Source organism: Amyelois transitella, chromosome 19 (genome assembly GCF_032362555.1).
Source record: "Amyelois transitella isolate CPQ chromosome 19, ilAmyTran1.1, whole genome shotgun sequence".
Taxonomy (NCBI): domain Eukaryota; kingdom Metazoa; phylum Arthropoda; class Insecta; order Lepidoptera; family Pyralidae; genus Amyelois; species Amyelois transitella.
In genome coordinates this window covers 2,544,890-2,568,433 of record NC_083522.1, presented here as the reverse complement: position 1 = coordinate 2,568,433, position 23,544 = coordinate 2,544,890, and the positions used below count along the sequence as shown (strand labels likewise).

Below are 23,544 nucleotides of genomic sequence, written 5' to 3'. Positions count from 1 at the left end.
TAAATATATCTGTGCCTGTGTCTTCTTTTGCTTTGCCTGTGTTCTTTGAGATTATTCATGACAACGCCATTTATCATCTTTGACAGTGACAACAGATGAACGAAATGTCATCTTATGTCATTCTCATCTGGTTGGTTGCTGCTTACACGAATTTCACGATCAATTTAGATTATTCTTCTTGGTTGTTTACTTTTTAGGTATTTAAAATCATCTACAGTTTGTACTAACTTTACTTAAATAGACAAACAATGGTAAGCGCAACAATTTCAGCAAACATATTACTACAATCCAATAAACTACGCACCATCCATAAATATTACCTTCTATTTTACATGTATTATCCAAACGTTTTCTTTTACAGTCAGTGATAGAATTTTTAAAAGATCTCCCGTCGTACGACGAACATAACTTCACCCTTTTCAATACGGATCATGGCATCAGAAATTGTTCCAAAAGACCGTCTATATATCTGCCTACTAAGGACATACCTTCCGAACAAAGTTGAGTAAACGCTTTCAAATATTTTTCCATAACCATATGTAATCCATACGTAAAAAGAAAAAAGTTTGCATTGCTTGTAACAACTGAATTCAAAAACTACTGAATAAGAGACAGGCAAAACCAGAAAGCGGCACACCGTACCATCTTGGTTTGGTAGGTACCAAAACCTTTAACTTCTCAGCTACCTGAGCCAGTGCTAGTGGTTACTGATCAGTATCAATGCTCGCCCTACCGACCACGTTTTTGAGTATTACTGCATACTATAAGTTTGTAAGTACTCCTGTCTCGCTTGGAAAATTGTGTAAATAGGATCGCGGGTTTGGCAGCTGAGAGAGGTTAAACTACTATTTAGATTAAATGTATTTATATTTTGCCTGTTGCAATAATTTATATGAGATACTTATAATTATTTCCACTTATTGCATAATTTTAATTAAGTTTTATTTATTTTTACACTTACTAGGTTATTGTAAATATGATTATTATAAACTTTAATTGAATTTTAATATCTAAAACAATTACTGCTCTCTTTTTCAGTTATTGTTACAGAAAAAACAAATATTTTGTTAAGATATCTACATCAGCAATGGGAGAAAAAGGTAATACTTTAAATGAAATTAATTGTATTACATAATAAATCCCTGCATAAGAAATAATCCTAATCAAGAAATAATAACAATTCTTAACACATTTTTATTGTGAAATTACAGAACAACAACTCTCCGAAAAAACGAGACCAGAGTCACATTGAACAAAATGGTGATGAGAGTCGACCCCGCAAAAGGCCATGTCTCAACTCTCCACTTAACTGAAATCACTCCGGTACATCTACAATTAGTTTGTGCTTCAGTTATAGACTATGCAGAGTGTACGGCATTTTTATATTAACATTTATATTCCAAGTAATCAGGTCGAACTACACTATGATCCGCGAAACACACTGGTTTCACGTTTTTTGGGAAATTTCTTTTATCATTCTGAAGTGCCATTTCAGCAATTACATTATGTCACTGTCACATTTCGTAACTTTTGAGTTACATTTCAGTATGTTGGAATAAAAGTATGAATTATATTCATTCCATGTTATTAATTAAGTTTTATATTAATCTCAATGGAGGTATACAATCACAAGCACCTGATAGTATAAAGTAAGTTATCAAGCTATATTGCATACTTTAATTACTAAATTAAGGATGTGTTCAGTAATTTAAGTGCTTAGCAATGCCTTCAGGACCTGTGCTTAGCAGACACAATAGGTTTTATTTTCCATACAGCTGAAATTATATTTTTGTGTGTAATTACACTTTTTATATGGGGCAGTACTGGAATTAGTTGTCACTTTGCTACACATGTAGCGAACCACAAAATTACAAATGCCTTGCGATAATCCCACACTGGGTTGTCCCGGGTGTGAATGAGCCTGTTTCAAAAAGAGTACAGTTTATGCAAATTAGTAGTAGTGTGACGATATTTCTGACATAATTGATTAGAAATTATTTCAATCATCTTTCTCCTTTAATAAGTACCACTGTGGTATAACCTATGCAGAATATATTTTTTTAATTGGAAGGGAAACAAAGTGATCAATAAAAGCAATAGTATTATGTGTTAAGAGCATGACAAAAGTAATAAGTGCTATTAGAAGTAATATAATTCTTAGGGATATATTACCAATCCTAAATTACTTCGGTGATGATTATTTTCTGTGTTGTAAATGCAACATTGATTCCTTTAATTATTAAATTGTATAAAATTATTTGTTATTGTTCTTTATAAAGAGCTATTTAATGATTCCTCGTCGTGACCTTCTCCCACTGTACACATAGAGCTAGAGACCCACTCCACACCCGCCTCACAAACGGAATACTTCTATCCTACTATTTCAGCGCCTACCATAGAATGTAATTTAGTACATAAATATATTTAGTCACGTCTATATCCCTTGCGGGAAAGACTTAGTCAACAGTCTTGAAAAGACTGAAAAGACACAGTTAGCTGTATGATGTAATTGAGATTTAAGTAGTAACAGATTACTGGCTCATCAATAGTAATATTACATACACATAATCACGTCTTTATCCCTTACGAGTAGGACAGCGGCAACAGCCTCGCAAAGACTAAAAAGCTACGTTTAGTTGTATGGATTTATGATTATAATGATGACATATTTGTTTGGCACAAAGACAAATGATAGTTATATAAAAAAATGATAAACGATGTGTTTTTACAAAAGTGACAAACTTACCTACTGTCTGCGCGCGAAGAAAAGCAGTTGCAAAAAATAAAAGGACGACAAAGACCCTTTGTCTTCCTTTTATGACATCCACTTGACATAAATTGAGTGGTCTTATTTTATAGGGCCGGGACCAACGCGGCATTCATCATCTTACCTAGTAATAACAATTCTGTCTTCATGAGAAACCTATGGCAGTAACAGTGAGGTGGGTGTGCTTGTTAATACAGGACAGAATCAAAACTTCTTCAGTAGGTAGTTGATAAAATAATCACGGCTTTATCCCTTACGGGGTAGACAGAGCAGTCTTGATAAAAATGTCCTGTTGCTGTATGGCTCAGGTACCTTATAATGGAATTAAGTTTCAAATAGTGACAAGTTTATAAGCCTTTCCCTTCATTGACTTTTACAATATAAATGGGAAGAAAAGCAGCTGGGACAAGCTGTTTTTTCTACACTGCAGACCAGCAATGGAAGCTTCCACTAGGTCAATATGCTTCTTCCTATTCTTAAGTGCCGGGTACCACATGGCAAGAAGTGATTAGGAATGAATGAAATGAGAGAAAAGCCTTGATCAAGGAGATTGTGATCTGATAGGACTAATGGTCAGAATCTCTGAAAATAAGTGGGTACATATAAAATAAAAAGAAAAAAATATTGACTGAAAAATAAATTTATTCTAATAGTTTATAATGTACCTTAAAAAGTCATAATTTTCAGAAACTGTCCACAAGCTGCAAACAAATGCTGGGACTGTAACTAATGGAATTGTTCTCTTATTAATTATTATAACTTATTTAATTATAAAACACCAATAGACACTAGATCAAGTTTTTCTAAAAGCTTCCTTACAACTATTCCACAATAAAATCATTTAGCTTTTATAATCTTGTAAAAACAGCAAGTTCAGAAACAACTTACAATATGAGAAACAAGAACCTTCAAATTATACAAATAGTATAAGATTTCTTGATAAAAATCAAGTGTTATGTGTTCTTAAGGTCAAAATGAAAAAGAAAAGTTTTCTGTCCAACTTTGAAATGTCTCAACTGATTCAGTTTAATCTTTAGCGGGTACTTCAATCACTCGGGGCTTGTCAATGATGCGTGCTGTGCGGTTGCCTTTCTCCACAATGCCAATGATCCAGGCTTGATAGCCCTCCTGCTTCTCAATGTCTTTGCAGTACGCAGCAGCCTGCTCTCGTGGCAGACAGATCAACAACCCTCCAGAGGTCTCAGGGGCATGACCCTGTAGCAATTGGAACATATTACCACAGGCTTTGGCTACAGCTGCCATCTTAGCAATCACCGGTAAATTGTGGATAACAAATGACACTTCATTCTTTTGATGTGAGGCTAAATTTTGTGCATGGCCAAGAAGGCCAAAACCTGTGACATCCGTAGAGCCATGGGCGTTATACTTATGCATCAGACGAGCAGCAATGCGGTTAAGTCTGCTCATGGAGTCCATCGCACGGTGATATGCTTTGCGAACATCCTCTTCGGAGACCACCAATTTAATACGATTCCAGCGCTCAGGTTGGTCCAACCATTGGTGGGCATTAACAGCTACTTGGGTGCCTAAAGGTTTGGTGAGGACCAACACATCACCCATTACAGCATTATCTGGGACAATATATTCATTAGGTTGACAAATTGTTGTGGCCACCCCTCCAATGGTGCACCATGGGTTGATAACAGTCTGACCACCGGTCACAGAAGTTCCAGCTTCTAAGGCAGAGTCTTTGAAACCTCGCATGATAAGAGGAATAACTACATCTCGCTCTTTTTCAGTCATCTTCGTTGATACTCCCAGTAACATGAGCATGTTGTCACATTCTGTCACACCCATAGCGTATAAGTCGCTCAAAACGTTCGCACATGCTATCTTACCCATCATGTAAGGGTCGTCGACTAAGGGATAGAAAAAGTCCGTAGTTTGAACCAAACAAAGTCCACCATGTCGCAGCGGCGTCACAGAGCAATCCAAACCGATGCCGATGCGCGGGATAGCAACATGCATAAACTGGTCCTGTTCCTGTTGTGAATAGTCTTGTTGCAAGGATTCCACCAACTTTCCCAGAACATCTTGCGGTACTTTGCAACTTCTTCCCTTGAGATCAGCGAATCTTGTCAGTCTAAAACTTGCTTCCAAGTCGTGGGCCACTGGGTCGAATGGCCGACGCAGAGCCAGGGCATTGGGGTTACCGGCCATCTCTAATTGAGCCGCAGCTAATGTATCCTGCGCCACACTAGACTGGTAAGACATATTATACAAAAACAAAACAATAACACGGTAGTTTTGGAGGTATTTCTTGTTAAAATAAGGAAACCCGACACGCCGCCAAGTGACGCTTGCAAAATGGCGTCTCCTTTACAACGAGATCATTCTACAAGAAATAAAATAATTTTATGAAATTATGATTGGCTAATACAGATTATAAACAACAAAATCTCAATGCTGATTGGTTGTTTTGCGCCTCTCTTACAAACGAGCAAAGAGAACATATTTGTTGTAGTAACTACATTCCGATACACGCAAAAGAGGTTGCTAATTTATCGACAACAATATTTCAAGTTTGTGGAAATCATATTGAAAAAAAAAAAAAAAATCTTACATACTGTATTGCGACGAAAATGGCCGAGGTACCCGCATTAATTCTTTTTAAATTTTCGTAATTTTCATTGTAAAAATGATGGCTTTGTGGTTTGTTCGTCTTTGTCATGAGATGACTGCCTGCTTAGCTGATCTGACGTTGACAGGAACGGAGTGTTGTAATTTGGGTCAAACAAAATTCCTGAAACTTTTTAAATATTTCGTGGCCGTTAGTGATTTATAGTGAAAAACTTCTATTTTATTTTATGGATTTACTATGATCTCGTAAATATATTGACGAACAATGGCGCTAAACAATTGGAAAAAGCTTGAAAATGAGGCAGGGTATCCATGTTATCTGGAGTAAGTAAACTTTCACCTGTGAACATTTATGTGTTGTGTTCCCTCATCCTTTGTGTTTATACATACATACATACATACATACATAAAATCACGCGACATGTTATCGACATCATCCTTTGTGTTTATGTATTGTTTATATTTAAAATTATGTTTTAGTGAGACAACCAGCAAGCAGCAATATGACCATCCACAATTCCAAAAGATTATGGAATCTTTGGCCGAATATGATGGCATAAAGTACAGCACCTACAAGATAGCATTCAAAATTTTCGCATTACAGACACAACTAGATGGTGAGCTACATAATTAAATGGATTTAGACATATCTATTCAAAAGTGTTTAGCGTTACAACAAACCTAGGATATTTTTAAACATTTATATTTAGATATATTTTTGTAAGGAAGCTTCCATAGGTTCAGCATATATTGTACTATATTCAGGTTGAGTCTGCATCTTGTGTCTAAATCTGCTATTTAAGTGAATTACAATATGATGATGATCAATAATACTCTACACCTTTTACAGAATTTTTTATACATTATAGGTAAGATTTTTCAATTTATTAATAATAAAGTATATCCTTCTAGTACCTCCATTACGTATCAGCGCCGGAGTGTTTGCTCGGCACCAACTGAGCTTGTCAGAGAGCAGTCTGTCTCTGGACCCCACAGAGCTGGAAGCAGTCCTCGCAGACATCTACTTTGCTGCTGAGAAAGAAGGAATTTTCAATGGAGATGTGGATTTAACTGTGGACTTGTTGATCAACCTGTTGCTCAATGTTTATGATAGGTATGTTACCTGGTGCTCAATGTTTATGATAGGTTTCTTTGTTTGCTGTTTTGCTTTATGCAAATTCCATATCAATTTTGTCATAATAATCATAATGTACGCCTTAATTTAGACAAAATTCATTTTCACAGTATCAACTCTGTATGTTAATTGTTGACATAGGCTTCCTCCAACTAATGTCATTCCTCTCTTTTACTTGCTGGAGAATTTCATAGAAAATACAAAAGACTACAATAAATTTTGTCATAGTGATTAGATAATGAAATTAAATATATTTATATGGAAACAATATCAAGTACAATAAAGTTTATGCCCATCTCCAGAATAACATTAATATAATGCTTGCACTTTTGCTTTGTCTTTCTCATAATGCTGGCTACGATGTGTTAATATTTTCTTATCAGTTCTATTATGCAATAAATAAAGGCTACTATATGTTTGAATATTTTTAAAAGAAATTGCTTTGGGTATTTACTATAAAATTTCCTTAAAACAGCAATATTTTAAAATCTAATTTTGTTTGCAGCGAGAGAAAGGAACCAGTAAGGGTTCTTTCAGCTAAAACGCTGCTGATAATTCTCAGCAAAGAATCTGCTGCTGACAAATGGTCAGCTTTGGCCAACTGCTGTGCCGACCACAATGGTTGTGTGTCACCACGGAGACTGGCTGCACTCATGTCAAATGTCATAGCCCTGCCAGAGTACTTGGGAGTTCCGTGTGACCAGATACAGAATGATATTGATTCGTGTTTTGATAAGGTTTGGTTCTTAGTTTATTAACTTACAATAAAAGTCATGGTAAAATTTTGGGTCTAGTGTAGAGTTTAAGTGTGTGAACAATAAGGTTTATAATAAATTGTATATTTTGAAGTAATATTGATGTATTGACAAGCAGATTTTATTAGATAAACTGAAAACTTGAAACATATACTAAATTAATAAGGTTTAAATAAATAATGGGCTGTGCCTACTACAGAAATGTTCATTTGTTTTTTATTAAGTAAAAAATGTATAGCTGGGGTTTCTCTCTGAATGTAGGTATGTAAGACTTTTTAAAACAAAAAGTCATTTGTTTTAACATTTTTTAAATTCCAGCCTGCTGCCTCCCATCAAGCAGTTCTTTGTCCGAGTTTAAAAAAGGAATATGTTTGTGCACAGAGCGCGGGCATGCTCGGCGTGCCGGCGGCGGCGTGCGCGGCGTGGGGCGCGGCGCAGAGCGCGGCCGCGCGCTGGCTGGGCGTGCTGCAGCGCGTGCTGGCGAGCCGCAACTGCGCCGACATCACCGCCGCGTGCTCCTACTGCCTGCATCCTCTCATACAGGTAATAAAAACATATATAATCCTATTCCATATAATTCAGTATAAAAAAATCACACATACTTATTTAGCAAGCATCTCAATAGTTTTCTTTCGCAGAGTTCTTTAATAATCAAATTGATCGGTAAAACATCGACTCCTTTACATTTAATACATGACACATGATGTTAAATATCCAAGTAAATGGCATGTGGCTGCTTCAATGTTTGCTGTGCCACCAGTACTTAATATTTATGTAACATATCTCATTTACACTTGTTACATTGCACTAAATAAATCTGAATCTGAATCAGGTATGCCTTGTAAAGAGATGATTCTTAACCTTAATAGTAATCACTATTTGCAATTTCAGTTCCTTTCTCCTGATTACATTCTCACTCAATCAAAAGACTTATCCTAGGCTTTTCTCCAGAGAAGAGAAAAGCCCGAGATACGCCTTTTGATCATAGTCTAGGACTGGGTGAGACAATTTTTTATACAAAGTGACTCTTACCACAATCTTTCTAGAGGGACCGCAGGGTATCTTTTCTATATTGAATCATCATGAATTTGCCTAGTCGCCCTTTACAACATTGAAAGACCTTTTTTGAAATAGTTTTTACCATGAACTGTATTTACACATACTTACAGGTGCTCAAATTCAAATGCTCAAAGTGCAACGAAGTATACTTCTGTGAGAAATGCTATCTGTATGAAAAAGATTTGTCTACAGTCAATGGACATAAGAAATCTCATTTGGTGCATGAAATTGTAGATGGAGAGGTGAGTGTCATCTTTAATTGTTAAAGTTGCTTCAAATTTCAAGCTTTTGAAATTTTAAATTCTCTCTCAGCTCATCTAAAAAGATTAAATAAATAAATATATACGAGGCAGACGAATTTTGTTTTTATCATGATGATGTTTTGCGTAAATTCTTGGTGTCCTTCTCCAAACTCTTAATTATATATTATCTGTGACTTTTGTTTTCTAAAATAAAGAAACATATTTTCACAATTATAATATTGGTTTGAATTGCTGAGGCTCATATTTGCTTGTTATTCATACATCCTTGTATATACATCGGTTCCTATCAGATACTCGAATGTGCTTTTCTTAACTGTGGTTATATGCATTATAATTTCAGTTAAAACCATCAGAGTGCCTAAGCTTCATTCGCGGCATAAAGCGATTCTTCTTCTGCACGCGGACGAAAAAGAAGAAAGTATCTAAAAAAACCACAAAAAAGACTACGGAGAAAATGGACATTTCTGTAAAGAAATGGCGGGACGTTCGCCCCGCCATGGTGACGTCCACTGTCGGCAAAGCGTCTGGGAACGCCGCTAGTAATCCCACTTCCATGTTGCAAGATATTATAACGCAATTGGAAGTTCAGAACAAGTGAGTAATCAATCATTATAGTTTTTGTTGCTGAGATATTGTTATTGACTAACAATGCGTTGGTGATTGGCTTTACGTTGATTGTCAGTGCGTAATTCAACTCGCTCTTTACTGGGCGAAGGAAGCTAAAATTTGGTATGTACAGTAATTAGGATTTTCCGAATTTTCCCCTAGAGTGGGAAGATCTTTTTAATTTATTAAATTACTAGATGCCACCCGCGACTTCGTCCACGTGGAATCAATCCCGTGGGAACTCCGGGATAAAAAGTAGTCTATATGTTATTCTGGGTCTTCAGCTACCTACATAACAAATTTCATTGTAATCGGTTGACTAGTTTTTGCGTGAAAGAGTAACAAACATCCATATTGACATACTCACAAACTTTCGCATTTATAATATTATTATTAATAGGTGTGTAGAGTATTATACAGAGTTTATAACCTACTCTTATTAATAAATAGAAAAGATTATGTTTTTTTGTATGTTTGTAATGAATAAACTCAAAAACTACTGAACCAATTTCCACGAAGTTTGGCACAGATGCACCTTCAGAAGTGACATAGGCTACTTTTCTTCTGGAATTTCCCACGGGAGCAAAGCCCCGGGCAAAAGCTATGTTTAAATAAAAAAAGATCTTTATTATTTTTATATTTTAGAGCCCTTGAGGACCTCTCATCGCAATTGCAGAGCGTGAAAAAAGAAGCAGTCGACGACGAGCTCAAGATAAAGGTGGAAGCGCACTGGCATCAGATATCCATGCAGATCAACAGACTGAAAATATTAAAAGTAAGTAATTATACACTTTTCTCTTTATCATATTCCTGGCGTTTATACCTATTGCATTTTCTTTGGTTGTGGTTTTGGTTAACCCACAGGTGTAACAAGTCAGGTATAACTATAATAATAACTTCTTTTGACTTTTATGATTCTCTAAACTAAACCACTTGAACTAAAGTTACACAGATATGTGGAGATTTCCTTCCTCATTTTTTTATTGTATGAAGTACGCCTACAAACACTCTGGACCTTTTTTATTTTTATGCAGTGTATCTCCAATTAATTAATTCAATTTACAGGAAAACTTATCATCCAGTCCCCAAAACCAAACCTCAGAAAACCAGAAATCAGATAAGATCGACCGACCGCAAGCATTTGATCTATTCAGCCCTATACCAGTGCTCGAAGACAAGCAGTCCAAAGTCACGGAGACCATGAAGAACCAGCCCAGGGTGCTCAGCATGGACTCTGGAAACTTCTCCGTGGTGTCCAAACAGACGGACAGCCAGAACTTGATGACCATGTCTGGAGATGCCTTGAGACCGGTCGTGGTGCATGCCACGTCTGATAGCATATCTACAGTGTCTATGAATGATATCACCAATTGGTATAATGGTAAGTTTGAGATTTTTATTTGTAGACCTAACTAGCGCCCTGTCACGGCTTTGCCGGTGATATACAAAGCTTTAGATAATGTTAACATTGGCCTGGGTCTTAGATGTTCATCTATTTAAATATTTATTTTTAAATATTTTATAGTTGTGTTAGTATCTATATATACTTTGAGGCTAATTCAATCTGTGTGATCTTTCGCCTATATATATATGTATATATTTATTTATTAAAATTTTATTCATGGTACCTGTTCGAGAACATCGAAAGAAATCCATAGCTTTTTTTATTGGTTGTTGTTTATGATTTTTACTGAATAAATACTTTTTACTTTACAGAAACCGGATCCGCAACTCTCGACAAGCCCGAAATGAAACTTGACACTAATCGGTCCATAACAGCCACGGAGAGGAAGTATGCAGCTGACATCCGCAGCGTGGAAACTAGCAACGACAAGATGAAGGAACTCAATGCTGACTTAGACACGGTGCTTGATAGGCTGCAGCAGATATTGAGTAACAACTTTGCTATGGACGGTGAGTTGATGTAGTTGCATCAAGTCTTTTTCCCTTATGGGGCAGACAAAGTGAACAGTCTTGGGAGAACTCAAGGCTGCCTTCAGTTGGTTATCTCAATTATGGATGCAATTAATTCAGATAGTGAAAGGTTGGCTGCGCTTTTAAGAAGAATCCCAAGGTTAGTTCATTTCTTTGTTTGACTTTTTCAATCTGCACGCTATGAGAAGCGCATACTTGTCTCCTAAACTCCCAATTTTACAGTAAAAGATCGTTTTCAGTATAAACTCACTGTCCGTCAATTGTAAGCTTCCATCTTGGTTTGGAAGCGAAGAAAAAAATAATGTGTGCCAACTGCTTTTCTTCCCATGCAGATTGTTAAAGTCAATCAAGGGCAAGTGAGCTAACCCTCGGATTTCTCCTTTAAGCGATGAACTCCCTTGACCCCTTGCCACTCTATGTGTCGCGCTTTTTCAATCGGGCACCTTGGCTGTTCAACCATCGACGCTCCAATAGTGCGGAACACTGCATTTTAATTCAGATTAGAAAGAATAATATCTTATTATTTCTTCTAGACTCCTGTTTCGACAACACGCAGTTACGAGAAACGGCAAACGAGATGGAAGGCCTACTGGGAACTTTGATACGAGGCGTCGAACAGCGGGCCACGCTCAACGCGACCAACAAGGGGCTAGTATAGTAGCCATATTTGGTTAGGAATTTTATATAAGTATATTATTATTTTTTTATTTGATACAAAAGTGACATTGATCCATTCTGTGGATGGTTGGAAATATTGTAGGAAATAAGTTTTCATTCCGAAATGGTTGTGAATCAAAAAGAAGTACTTAATAAGAGTCTATGTAGACCGCCTGGTTTTCTGTAAGTATGTAAAGAAAGCAAACAATTAATAGTTGGGAACATTTTATTTTGTAGAATATTGGTTGTATAATGTTAATTCCATCACGAAGCCCTGTTTAAGACTATTGGCTCTGTCTACCCCGTAAGAGACGTGATGATATGTATTTATAATGTTAATTGGTCTTACCTGTTGTTCACATTTAAATTCTTATCATCAATTTCAGTCTTACATATAAAGTGGTTACCGTTGTCCACCACTCTAGTTAGTGGTAACGAGTTCGATTCCCGGTCAGACACTAGCTCAGAGTAGGCCGTTGAGTATTGGTTGTGTATTTTTTTTTAAATTTTTATGACTTTGTATTATTTTTATAGTTGGAATAATATTGATTGATTGAGGAAGATGTATGTTTTTTTTAATTATTTTTGCTGTCACTATGATACTCGTTTTTATGTTATGTGATTTTGAGATCTGAATTTAGTTTTAAGGAAAATTAAAACTGCCGTCCTCGAATTAGGTGCTCAGTGTAGGTTTGATACTGTTAATATTAGGTAGTATTAATTAGTAAAGGAATAGATCTGACAAAAAAAAAAATGAAACATGTTTAGAAAAATAACATGTGTATTTTATAAAATTTACAATATTATATTGCCTCGAATATAAAAAATACGCTTTTAAATTAGTTAATATAACATTATAATGCATTATAAATTGCTGTATTTCATTGAATTAGAATAAGAACGTTGTAATAAATAGAGCAATCTATTCTGCATTGTTATTACTGTGCCTGTTTTACAAAAAAGTATATATATAATAATAAAATTATAATTCTGCGACTTATATGAAACTTACGTATATTTTTTATACATTATAATTGTGCAATTTGATTGCACATTCGTAAATCTACAAGAGCGAATAGCTTTTTAATGTCAATTATAGCTTACAGATGACATAGAATTGTATATAAAATATTAGAATAATCCTACAAATTAAATGTTTTATATCATCGGACGGATTTTATTTTACTTATGTAACATTATATCTACATTTGGGTATATGCTTCTTCTCATATCATATATTGTTTCCTTAAGTATTTAATGGAAGGTAATCCAAAAAGTTTTGAAACCACTGACTAAAAAACGTTGTTTAATTTTTATTTTGTCAATCTCCATTGAATACCCATAAAACAAATTTTAAATTTTCTATCTTTTTAATTGCTAGTTGCATTTATTGAAATAAGTACACATATTATTATTTTTGCATTTCAATTACCTATATTATGTTACGTATTTATTATCTGCATTAATTAGCTTGCTAAAACATAGCATAAAAATTAAGGATTTGACTCAAAACGGTCAATTTTACAGGAAGAATCATGAGGTTATTAAGGTTACAAAAAAGTATTAATTCCACGCGATATAAATGAACACATTTGTGTGAAGAATGCGAATTCTTAAACCAACAACTTCGCAAAAATTTCCATCTTAGTTTAATATTATAGTAATTGTGATGTTAAAACGGAACTAAGGTTACAATGATCATCATAATCAGGTGTTAATGACTCTCTTCTTTAGGAATACTGTATTTACAGAGTTATATTAGGTCAGAGGTGTTCTGAGCCCAGAGCCCAGGGTGCATCTGGGAAAACGCAAATACTGAGAGACACGTCACAGGTTTCAAGATTTGTCACGATAATATGATTTTTAAATTTGCAACTCATACATACAGTACCTGGTATGTAAATTTGACACATGCATAATGCATTTTTATGGTGGCAAATTTATAGTTACAAATTGAAACACTTTCCTCGGAGAAAATGTGTGGGCAGGCAACAATACCATCTGCTAATGATGGAATTGAGATTCAAATAGTGACATATTGCTAGCCCATCGGCTACAGAAGTCCAAAGTTTATTAGCCTTTAGTCATTACATTTAGGCCCTTAGTCACCTTCTACGACATCCGTGGGAAAGATATGGGAGTGGTACTATTCTTATTGGTTTAATGTTAAACTTAATTCCGTTTACTGCTGTTGATGAGATATTTGCAGCAATGAGTGAGAAGGTGTTTCTCTTTTTCGGTGGAGCCGTTCTGGTGGATCGCGGTCGGGCCGTTGCGCTCGCGCGTGTAGATATCAAGCCCGTATTGACCTGTATAAAATAAAATAAATAATGAGGAATACTGGAAAAAATAAAAGGGAATAAGCTAGTAATGAAAAGGTTTCCTTATGATATATACTAACTTAATGAAATAGTACCTATTTTGTTATTTATCAGAAAAAGTTTTTTTCCATCTTAATGTGAACGGGTACCGAACTCTCAGATTGTGGTTTAGAGGCAAGGTTGTTACCTCTGTGCAATAGAGCCGAATGCCGTCTGATCACTGTGTTCATGATACTTAATAATTAATAACTCGCAATGCAGATTACAAATAGAAGACAATATTTTCTTCTTTCATAAACAAACGTTATGATTCCCGCTGTCTGAGGAAAATAAAAATACAATAGGTGCAGTTAATTTCATACCTTCTTCGGGGAATGTGATGTAAAAAGAGACGATGTCCGTAGCGACGCTCTGCTGAACATATTTTGAGAGGCGCTTCTCTTCAACTCCGTTTTTGTGTAATGTCGCCATGAAGTCCGCTAGAGGGCGCGACATGCGGAACTGGATTTCCAGCTCACGGCCCGCAAACACTAGCGCCTCCTAAAACATTCATCAAAATGTGTACTAACATTTGAATTTATTACAACTTAATTCAATTACTTTTTTTTGTGTGTGCAACTTGCTTATCGTCGGGGATAGTTCAAATCCGCGTAACTAGCATTGGATAATTCCGCGTATATGACAAATGTAGCAATTTTAAGTTTTCGCGGGAAATTCACGCTAAATCTTGATAGGCTGCCACCGACTTGAAAAGAGTTCATTTCGACCAAGAGATAGAACACATTACTAATTACTTTTTGTGTAAAAATGAGCTTAAAATTAATTGAATTAATTAAGTTAATAAGTTTTAACCTTCCCCTGTTAAACTGGATCTATTGCAGATACGCACCTTTTACGTATGGTAGATTCGCGGATTTGCACTATCCCCGACGTTATGTCGATTGCTCCGCCCATTTTAAAACTTATGTTACCTCGGAAAATGTCAAGAAAAGTAATTTCGTACATCGAGATATGGAAAATGCAATGTAAAAGCCACTTCAACAGATACGATTTTACCTGATGAGTGATAGGTACGAGTCCAAACAGTCTGGTCGCTTTGGTGGGACCCCACTCCCCGCTCGCACAGTCGGGAAGCGGCACCATCACCGTTTGTAGCTCTGCACAGCAGATCTGTAATGGTAAATAATTATAAGCTTTATCATCGAGTAGACTTGCTTTAACCATGATCCAATATTGGCCAAGTTCTACGGCAAGGGTTGCGGAGGTCAGACGTTTTGTGTAAAATCTGACTTACGTAATCCACGATTATAGTTAACTGTGCAGCTTAAGCTATTCCCAAGGGAGGTCATCATTAAAAAAAAAATCAGACATCTGATTAAAAACTACCCATGCTAACCTCCAAATTTTTGCTGATGGAATTCTGATGTAAGAATAGCTCTGCATACCCTATAATACCACACAGCCTGAGAACTTGTTGTTGGCAACCTTTATCGTACCTTGAACTTGCAAACGCTCTTGAACTTCATGGGTTCTCCCGTCAGGTACTCCCGTGGGGTGACCGCGTTCGCGAAGATGTCCAGAAGGAAGGCTCCGCTGCAGGGCGCGTGTACTCGGAACGATACCACGTTGCCTACCACCGACTGCAACGTGGAGTAAATTTTATTTTAGTAGTTTAGAAATATGTGGAGACATTTAATTTTAGTAGTTTAGAAACTCATGTAGTTAAGAGAAATGTGTGGAGTGAAAGAGGATGTGGTGGAATAAAATTGAAAAGTGTATGTTGAGATGTTTTGGATATGTCAACAAAAGGAATTTATAAGCCAATTTAGAATGTCTTAAATAGGGAAGATGTTATGTTAGTACCTGTACTCATCGAATATGCTCGTAATGAGTGAAGCGAGAGGTCTGTACGGATTGTAGCAAGTGGAAATCCAGTCTCTTCTACTACCACAATAGGAAACAGGCATGATGGTAGGTTACCTATGTAAGATTTTAAACTCATCTGTCGTTTTTCCTGATTGCGACCTCCCAGGGAGGAGTTAAGCGCTAGCCAGCTTTGATCACTAAGCACATGAAACGATTCCCGTTATACCTCCTATGAACCAATAATTATATGGGCTAGTTACAGACTAATGAGCATTAATTTTGTAATTTTCTCTCTTTATTCCTTCGGTTAATGTGCTAAGGATGCGGGGTCTGCCTTTTGACCTATTCGGCGTCCTCAGATTTAAGGTCATTGTCTCGCACATCATCTTTCGCGATGTCTGTCAATTATCGGCCTGCTCCTTCTATTTTGAGCCGGCGGGGGCGGCATGGCCAGATATTTGTGAAATTACAGCATGTAACCTTCGTATATATACAGTGTAAACACACAAACATACATACATACATATGGTCACGTCTATATCCCATGCGGGGTAGACAGAGCCAACAGTCTTGAAGACTAAATGGCCACGTTCAGCTATTTGGCTTAATGATAGAATTGAGATTCAAATAGTGACAGGTTGCTAGCCCATCGCCTAAAAGAAGAATCCCAAGTTTATAAGCCTATCCCTAAGTCGCCTTTTACGACATCCATGGGAAAGAGATGGAGTGGTCCTATTCTTATTGAATTACTTATTGGTGCCGGGAACCACACGGCACAGTGTAAAAGCGGTTTCAATCACCAAGATGTGTGTACAGTACCTGCATGACGAATCTCTTGAGACTGACGCCGTCGAAGCCGTCGCCCTCCGTGTCGTAGAACTTGAGGTTGTAGTGGAAGATGAGGGAGCTCTGCATGTGTGCCGGCATGGCTATGCGCATAGTCGCCGCACCTGCAATGTATGAAATAAAAATGATCAATACTGTTATTCCCTGATCATCCCGCTCTCTAGGTCCGTCTTAAGACGCTTGTCGCTGGGATAAGCTTTTAAAGGACGATGACAAATCAATACCGCCAGGTAGGTTTTGGTCTTCCACAGGAGTAGAATTTATCAGAATGCCAAAGGGGTGCGTGGATTTGTCGCTGGTCTTTATAATCTCCCCTTACCAGTGATGTTAAATGGACACAAAGCTGTCATAGTTATATTGCTCTGAAAAACGTCCAGTTTTCTGTTGTACCTTTAATACCTATATTTAGTATGGGTTTGCCCTTAAATTTTTGCTTTTACACAACCGCAAGTCGATATTAGTTACAGCTTGAACGGGAATTGATCTTGATGGAATTTAATTTTGTTTATTCCTCACCTGTGGAGTCAGTATACATAACAGCCTTAGTGTTCGGATCGCTAAAGTACAGTCCGTATCTGAAGAACAGCGAGCGTACGAACGGCAACTCTTCGAAGTCGTGGAGAGTGATCGGAGTCTTCAGGAGTTGCCAGTCGGACTGCAGGGGGAAGAACTCGTAGATGAACTCCCGAGGGTCCGTCAGGAAGTAGTGGTCATCATATTCATATCTGCAATGATGTTACAATAAGTTTTTAGTTGGGATCATCAGGAAGATTGACAGATTATTATAAAATGTAAGGCTGCGGCTCCACTGAAGCGGAGACGAGCAGAGCTGAGAGGAACAGAGCTGTGAAAAGAGGTAGGTACGTGATTCCACTGAGGCGGAGACGAGCGGAGCTGAGAAGAGCAGAGCTATTGATTTCTACCACGTCACTCCGCCCCTTGTCTCTGCTTGACTGTTTCCATTGAAGCGGAGCGGAGACGAGATGTGGATTTCATGTAATATGATTGGTCGATCCCCACACGTCTCCTCTTCGCTCCGCTCTTAGTGTTAGTCGTTCGTCTTAGTGGAGCCGCCTAATGCTAGTAACCTTAAGAGGATTAGTAAGAAGAATAATTGGCCACAGAGATTTGCCATTTATGAAATTAGTTTTTTGGGATATTTTTGTATATATTTATGAAATGCTTCATTTTGTCTGAGCAACCAAAATACTTTTCGAATCTCACGCCTCATTGACTTGTTGTAGGGATCTACCCCAATACTTTGATATAATAACCTTCCAGCGTTACGATACCTATAAACTCCTGCTCTGCTGCTGCTCCTGAAAAGACGGCTTTCTGAATGGTCAACTAACCCCTTCTTCTTCGGAAAGATGAAACTGATACTGATTTTGATGGAAAGCAAATTCACGCAAGATACAAACCTCAAACTATCGCTCTTCCCCCTATTCCCAGGCTTGGGTGCATCTTTAGCGTTGACCAGGTGCCTCGCCCCCCAGTTGCACTGGACAAACCGCCAGGCTCCGGCCACGTATACCGCGTTCCAGGAGTTCCTGAACCGATTGTCTTCGAACCTGACGCCCGGCTGGTACCCGGCGGATTTGCTGTAGCCTTTGATCACGACACAGTGGAGGCCGGCGTAGCTGGAAATGATTCAATAAATTCTGACTAATTGATAGCGTAGGACAATATCTTCATCGGCCATTTTGTTATTTAAAAGGAAAGTATAACAAGGATAATATTGGCGAAAACTTCATTTGATTCCTACAGGGATGGGTCAGGTTCAGATTTCCACGGGCTGCGATCTTCACAAATTTTCTCCCGTCTCGTGATGTATGTACTTTAGTTCTGCATGCCGTCCGAAATAGAGAATCTTCTTTGAAAAGAGACTCAAAGCATAAAAATGTTCTATCCAAAAATCATCTGACAGATTTCCGTAAGAATTATCTATTTCCTTTTTTGTTTGCCGGTTGACTGGAAGAGATCCCTTCATGGGATAAGTCAGCCATTGCAAGTGATTTGTCTCTTTTATAACTATATACTTACTATTTTCTTGTTACTGTGTAAATTTCTAAGCAATAAAGATATAACAAACAAACAAATAATTATAAGATTTAGCTTCTTTCAATTTAAAACCTTACCTGCACAATCTCTTAAACAGTACATGGTAACTTTCAGTGCCGTGCTTGATGCCTCTAAGCAGGCCTAGCGGGGAATCCCCTCGGAGGTTGTCGTCGAACTGGATGTTGTTCAGGTTCTTCACCGTGATCCAGCGGAAGATAGTCCGCGCCTTCTCCACATCAGTCGCGCAACGCCCCACCAGCTGACGGACTAGATCTGTAAACGTTTTTTGGTCTTCTTGTGCCACCTGGAAAAATATGAATGTATAAGAACTAGCTTTTACCGCTTCGCTCGCGTGAAAAAGCGACGAATATAACGCCACCACCTACAAAAGAATACAGGATTTTCGTAAATCCCACGGAAAAATTAAAGTTTTAAAGGAGGACATAGGGTATGTCCTCCTTCTACGAATTCTTAATTACATGATATGCCAAGAAGATTTTTTCGGTAGATAACCCGCGAATAGGTAACAAACAAATAAATATAGCTAAATATATGCCGTTACTTCTATTACTATTGGCTTGTAAATATTTAAGGATTCATATCTCTATAATTAGAAGCATGATATTTAAGATCATATCATATATATAAATAGAATAATCGAGGACGGCCTGGGTAAAGGTCAAGTCAAGTTATCTCAAACCTAAAGCTGCCACTATGCAGAAAAGACTGATGATTATGGATGAAGCAAAAGTAGTACGTAATAATATGTACCTATTCTCTGCCTATCCAGCCGGGGAAGATACGTGATCTATGTAAGAATATAGAGAAGAGAGTCACGTCTATATCCCTTACGAGGTAGACAGATCCAGCAGTCTTGAAAAGACTGAAAGGCCACGTTCAGCTATATGGCTTTATGATGGAATTGAGATTTAAATAGTGTCAGGTTGCTAGTCCATAGCCTACAAGAGGAATCCCAACTTTATAACCCTATCCCTTAGTCGCCTTTTACGAAATCCATTAGAAAGATATGGGAAACCACACGGCTTGAGTTAAACTTAATGGTAGTTACATCATGAGGTCTAAGATTATTTTAAAATTACATCCATGGCGTCTTCATATTTTTATAGCCTTTTAAATATGTTTTGAAATACAGTCATAAAAATAAACTTAAACTTAAGTACTTTACTTAAGTATTAAGTAAAGATCTGAATAGTAAGTAAGTCGTAAATAGTTATTTAACAATTTCAAAATACTGAGGTAATAAACTTTAACTACGTACCTACTAAAGACTTAAACGATCCTTTTTTTGTCTGACAATCTGAGATTTACTATGAATTCTAAATCTTCTATCCATACAAACATTTAATCACTTATTTATCACTTACAGGGTAGACAGAGCCAACAGTCTTGGAAAGACTGATTGATTGACATTCAAATAGTGACAGGTGGCTAGCCCATTGCCTAAAAGAAGCACCCCAAGTTTATTAACCTATACCTTAGTCGCCTTTTACAACATCTATAGGAAAGAGACGGAGTGCTCCTAATCTAAAGCGCCGGAAACCACACGGCATATTTTACACATGATGAAGATCACTCTTGTTTCCCGGAGGGGTAGGCAGTGACTACAACGTTCTACTTGCACGTTCCCTAGACAGGTACCGTTCTTTCGGTTCATCCATATTCATAACTCTCTTCATTCAAACCCGTCGGTTAAACACTATATATGTACATATTTTTGTAATAATCGTAATTGTACCGTGTGGTTTCTGGTACCAATACAAAAAAGAATAGGACCACTCCATCTCTTTCCCATGGATGTCGTAAAAGGCGACTAAGGGATAGGCTTACAAACTTGGGATTCTTTTTTAGGCGATGGGCTAGCAACCTGTCACAATTTGAATCTCAATTCTACCATTAAGCTAAATAGCTGAACGTGGCCATTCAGTCTTTTCAAGACTGTTGGCTCTGTCTACCCCGCAAGGGATATAGACGTGACCATATGTATGTATATATGTATCGTAATTGTAAAAACACATACATAAAAGAGTTGATACCTCATGTCCCATAGGAAGTCGTCTGTTGTGGATTATGTAGGTAAAGCGTATTTTTCTTAACTTTCAATCATCATTAAGTATTACTTAACTGTCATTAAAATTTATTTATGTAATAATATAGGTACATATTTATTTACATCGAGAAAACATAGAACAATAACTTAAAGACTAAGGAATATTTTGTACCGAAATGGCAATTTTGTCGACATCCGCGAACTCAGCAGGGTCCGTGTAGATGTGGAACTTGGACACTAGGGGAGGCTGGGGGGGAGGGGCTCGTGCGGGGTAGGGGGGCGCTTCCTCCCCATCCAGGTACAGTGAGGAGGCCGCCATGTACTCCGATCGCCTTTCTTGAATCAACTCCATCATTTCGTGACTCTGTTTTTCCACAAGCGCCGCCGTGGCCGCCCTGAAATTAAGGAGAATGTGATTGTTCTCTTGAAATCATTGTCATGGAACGGTTGTCTAGTCTTCGGGGAAGAACCAAGGTTTCTAAGAGTGGTAAGGTCAGGTTCGAAGCTGAGTCTTCTCTACATGACAAACGTAATGCATTTTCCTTGTATTGAGATTTAATTTGAAGTTTATTTCATTTGAAATATGGTATCTGAATAAATAGAGACCTGTTAAAAATATTTCTATTTCTGGATACCTGTTAGAAAGGTAGAATAATCTACAAAGTGTTAATAATTATATTTTGAGGCAGAGAAGTATTGTAAGTGTTTTATAATTATTTGAATATAATCAGTGCGAAGACTTACATAAACTTAATATGACAAATTGGAATTCTCACCTCTCATGCTCCAACATCTTCCTGGTGAGGCTCTCCTTCTTCTTGTCCCTCCTCAACGTCATGTTCTTCTCCAAATCTGCCCTTTCTTGCTGGTGCCGCAAGGTCAACGCCCCTATCTCAGCGTCAGGCCTTCTCTTCTTCACTTGCATCTCTTGCTGGAACCTACTCGTAAGTCTCTCCAATTCTCTTTCCCACTCATCCTGAAAATAAGTTGCACTTATAAGTTTAATTTCTAGATATCTTTGCATTGTGACACGTATGATAAGCGCTACTTATAAATAGTAAGTGAAAGCATAATGGGTATGGACATTAAAATTATCATTGTCAATAATAATATTAATAGTTTCTTTGTTTATGATATAAATTGGTCTATACTAGATACTAGCTATTGCCCGCGACTTCGTTGTTCATAAAAGTTTACTGAAAATGCTGGCTTTATACGGGTAGGGGTTTTCTTTTGTATACATACTTGTTTTTACACTACCTATACATCTGAGGAAACAGCATTCAAATTGGAGCAGTAGTAATTGTGTTTTGCGAGTATAAACATACAGACAGTTAAAAATCACATTTTCGGCTTCTGCTGGCTATAGATCCTCCATATCGATTTTTTCTAATATCTTTCAAGTATAGACATCGATCAGTTACTATTTTCTTATATGTATGGATATGGATCTAAGGATGCCAGTTTGTTCCCACGATGCTCATATAACTGCATAGTGCATTTGATGAAGAAGTATTTTATTATTACAATATTAACTAGAAATAAGATCATACTTGGATTTCTTCTCGTATTCTTCTGTTCTCCTCTTCTCGGTGTTTCGAGAATTTTCTGTACAGGTCATCCTCTTCCTCTCGATGTTTCATCTCTAACTTGGTTTGTTCATCTCGATCCTGAAACAAAATTAAAATAATTGAGTGTTCATTATTTTATCAAAATCTATTCGAGCCCAATATCATTGTCTATAAAGTCTAGAATATAAAGGCACACCCCAGGTTTCTCTTCAGAGTGGTGAGAATGTAGTGTTGGGATGCAGTAGTGGGGAGAAGGAAGAAGAATGAAGACCAGATTTATATTTCTTTTGAAAGAGAGCCTATTTAAAGTTGACATAAAATCCCACGGCAAATAAAAATTTGACGCGGAGGGTTTTCAAAGGATCAGATTCTTAAGGAAGAAACGGTCGTGTCGATAAGAGCCCAAAGACATAGCGAACTAGAAGGTCAAAAAGTCTATACCAAGACCTACAAAGGCTTGTCACGTTGCTAGAAGTAATGACTACCAATCCTCCATTAAGACTCATATGGCTCAGGTAAATTAAGAATGGTTTTAAAGTTACTTTATTAAGTGCAATAACTCAAGAAATTGATAGTGATCGACGATAAAAAGAGAGAGTGGTTATCACAGCGATCTAAGTTTTTCATGTTTGTAAATCAGGTTTGCCTGACTCTTAGTCATAATAAGAAATCTTTTCCAATATCGCAATAATCAGACACGATGGTTATAAACTTTTTCATTGTTTTGCGTTGTGAGAAAAAAGATAAATCGGAACATTTTCAAAAATCATAATAATTAGAGAGTGAAAGTTTGCAATTGAATTTAAAATAATGAATATATCTCAGTATCTCATAAATAAGTAAAGCTTTTATTTCCAGCTTACAACTTCATATAGGTTTACTATTTTAGTTATTTCCTTTTAGTTACGCAAGGAGGTATTCTTGGTCCATCATAAAATTTTATCGAACAATTTTCTTTAACGACCGATAAAGCATGTCATGTAACACCTGTCAACAATTGTCATGTAAGAAAGTGTCGCCATCTGATGGCGAA

At 37.1% G+C, this 23,544-nt stretch overlaps 4 protein-coding genes across 4 annotated transcripts in view; 2 read left to right on the top strand and 2 right to left on the bottom strand.

The window, feature by feature from the left end:
• The first annotated feature begins 119 nt into the window (after positions 1-119).
• Positions 120-1,573, top strand: LOC106137248 (DET1- and DDB1-associated protein 1). Its single transcript, XM_013338048.2, has 4 exons — positions 120-251; positions 362-500; positions 1,039-1,100; positions 1,212-1,573. Exons 1-4 carry the CDS (start codon positions 249-251, stop codon positions 1,311-1,313), a joined length of 306 nt encoding a protein of 101 aa, XP_013193502.1. The 5' UTR covers positions 120-248; the 3' UTR covers positions 1,314-1,573.
• A 1,818-nt stretch (positions 1,574-3,391) lies between these two features.
• Positions 3,392-5,119, bottom strand: LOC106137244 (inactive selenide, water dikinase-like protein). Its single transcript, XM_013338043.2, has one exon. It carries the CDS (start codon positions 5,000-5,002, stop codon positions 3,794-3,796), a length of 1,209 nt encoding a protein of 402 aa, XP_013193497.1. The 5' UTR covers positions 5,003-5,119; the 3' UTR covers positions 3,392-3,793.
• Positions 5,120-5,499: 380 nt separating this feature from the next.
• On the top strand, positions 5,500-12,945 carry LOC106137263 (dystrotelin). The gene is made up of 11 exons (XM_013338065.2): positions 5,500-5,692; positions 5,849-5,985; positions 6,281-6,482; positions 7,009-7,240; positions 7,640-7,801; positions 8,428-8,559; positions 8,921-9,174; positions 9,832-9,961; positions 10,252-10,567; positions 10,903-11,100; positions 11,655-12,945. Exons 1-11 carry the CDS (start codon positions 5,634-5,636, stop codon positions 11,777-11,779), a joined length of 1,947 nt encoding a protein of 648 aa, XP_013193519.1. The 5' UTR covers positions 5,500-5,633; the 3' UTR covers positions 11,780-12,945.
• Positions 12,879-23,544, bottom strand: part of LOC106137262 (hillarin) — a 53,554-nt gene continuing 42,888 nt past the window's right edge. Inside the window, exons 5-15 of the mRNA XM_013338063.2 lie at positions 22,494-22,610; positions 21,717-21,916; positions 21,113-21,335; positions 18,950-19,176; positions 18,233-18,451; positions 17,328-17,536; positions 16,785-16,915; positions 15,596-15,739; positions 15,156-15,269; positions 14,462-14,639; positions 12,879-14,087 (exon numbers count right to left, since the gene is read on the bottom strand). Coding sequence (XP_013193517.1) covers positions 13,951-14,087; positions 14,462-14,639; positions 15,156-15,269; positions 15,596-15,739; positions 16,785-16,915; positions 17,328-17,536; positions 18,233-18,451; positions 18,950-19,176; positions 21,113-21,335; positions 21,717-21,916; positions 22,494-22,610 — 1,899 coding nt within the window. The 3' untranslated portion in view covers positions 12,879-13,950. The remainder of the gene's footprint in view (positions 14,088-14,461; positions 14,640-15,155; positions 15,270-15,595; positions 15,740-16,784; positions 16,916-17,327; positions 17,537-18,232; positions 18,452-18,949; positions 19,177-21,112; positions 21,336-21,716; positions 21,917-22,493; positions 22,611-23,544) is intronic.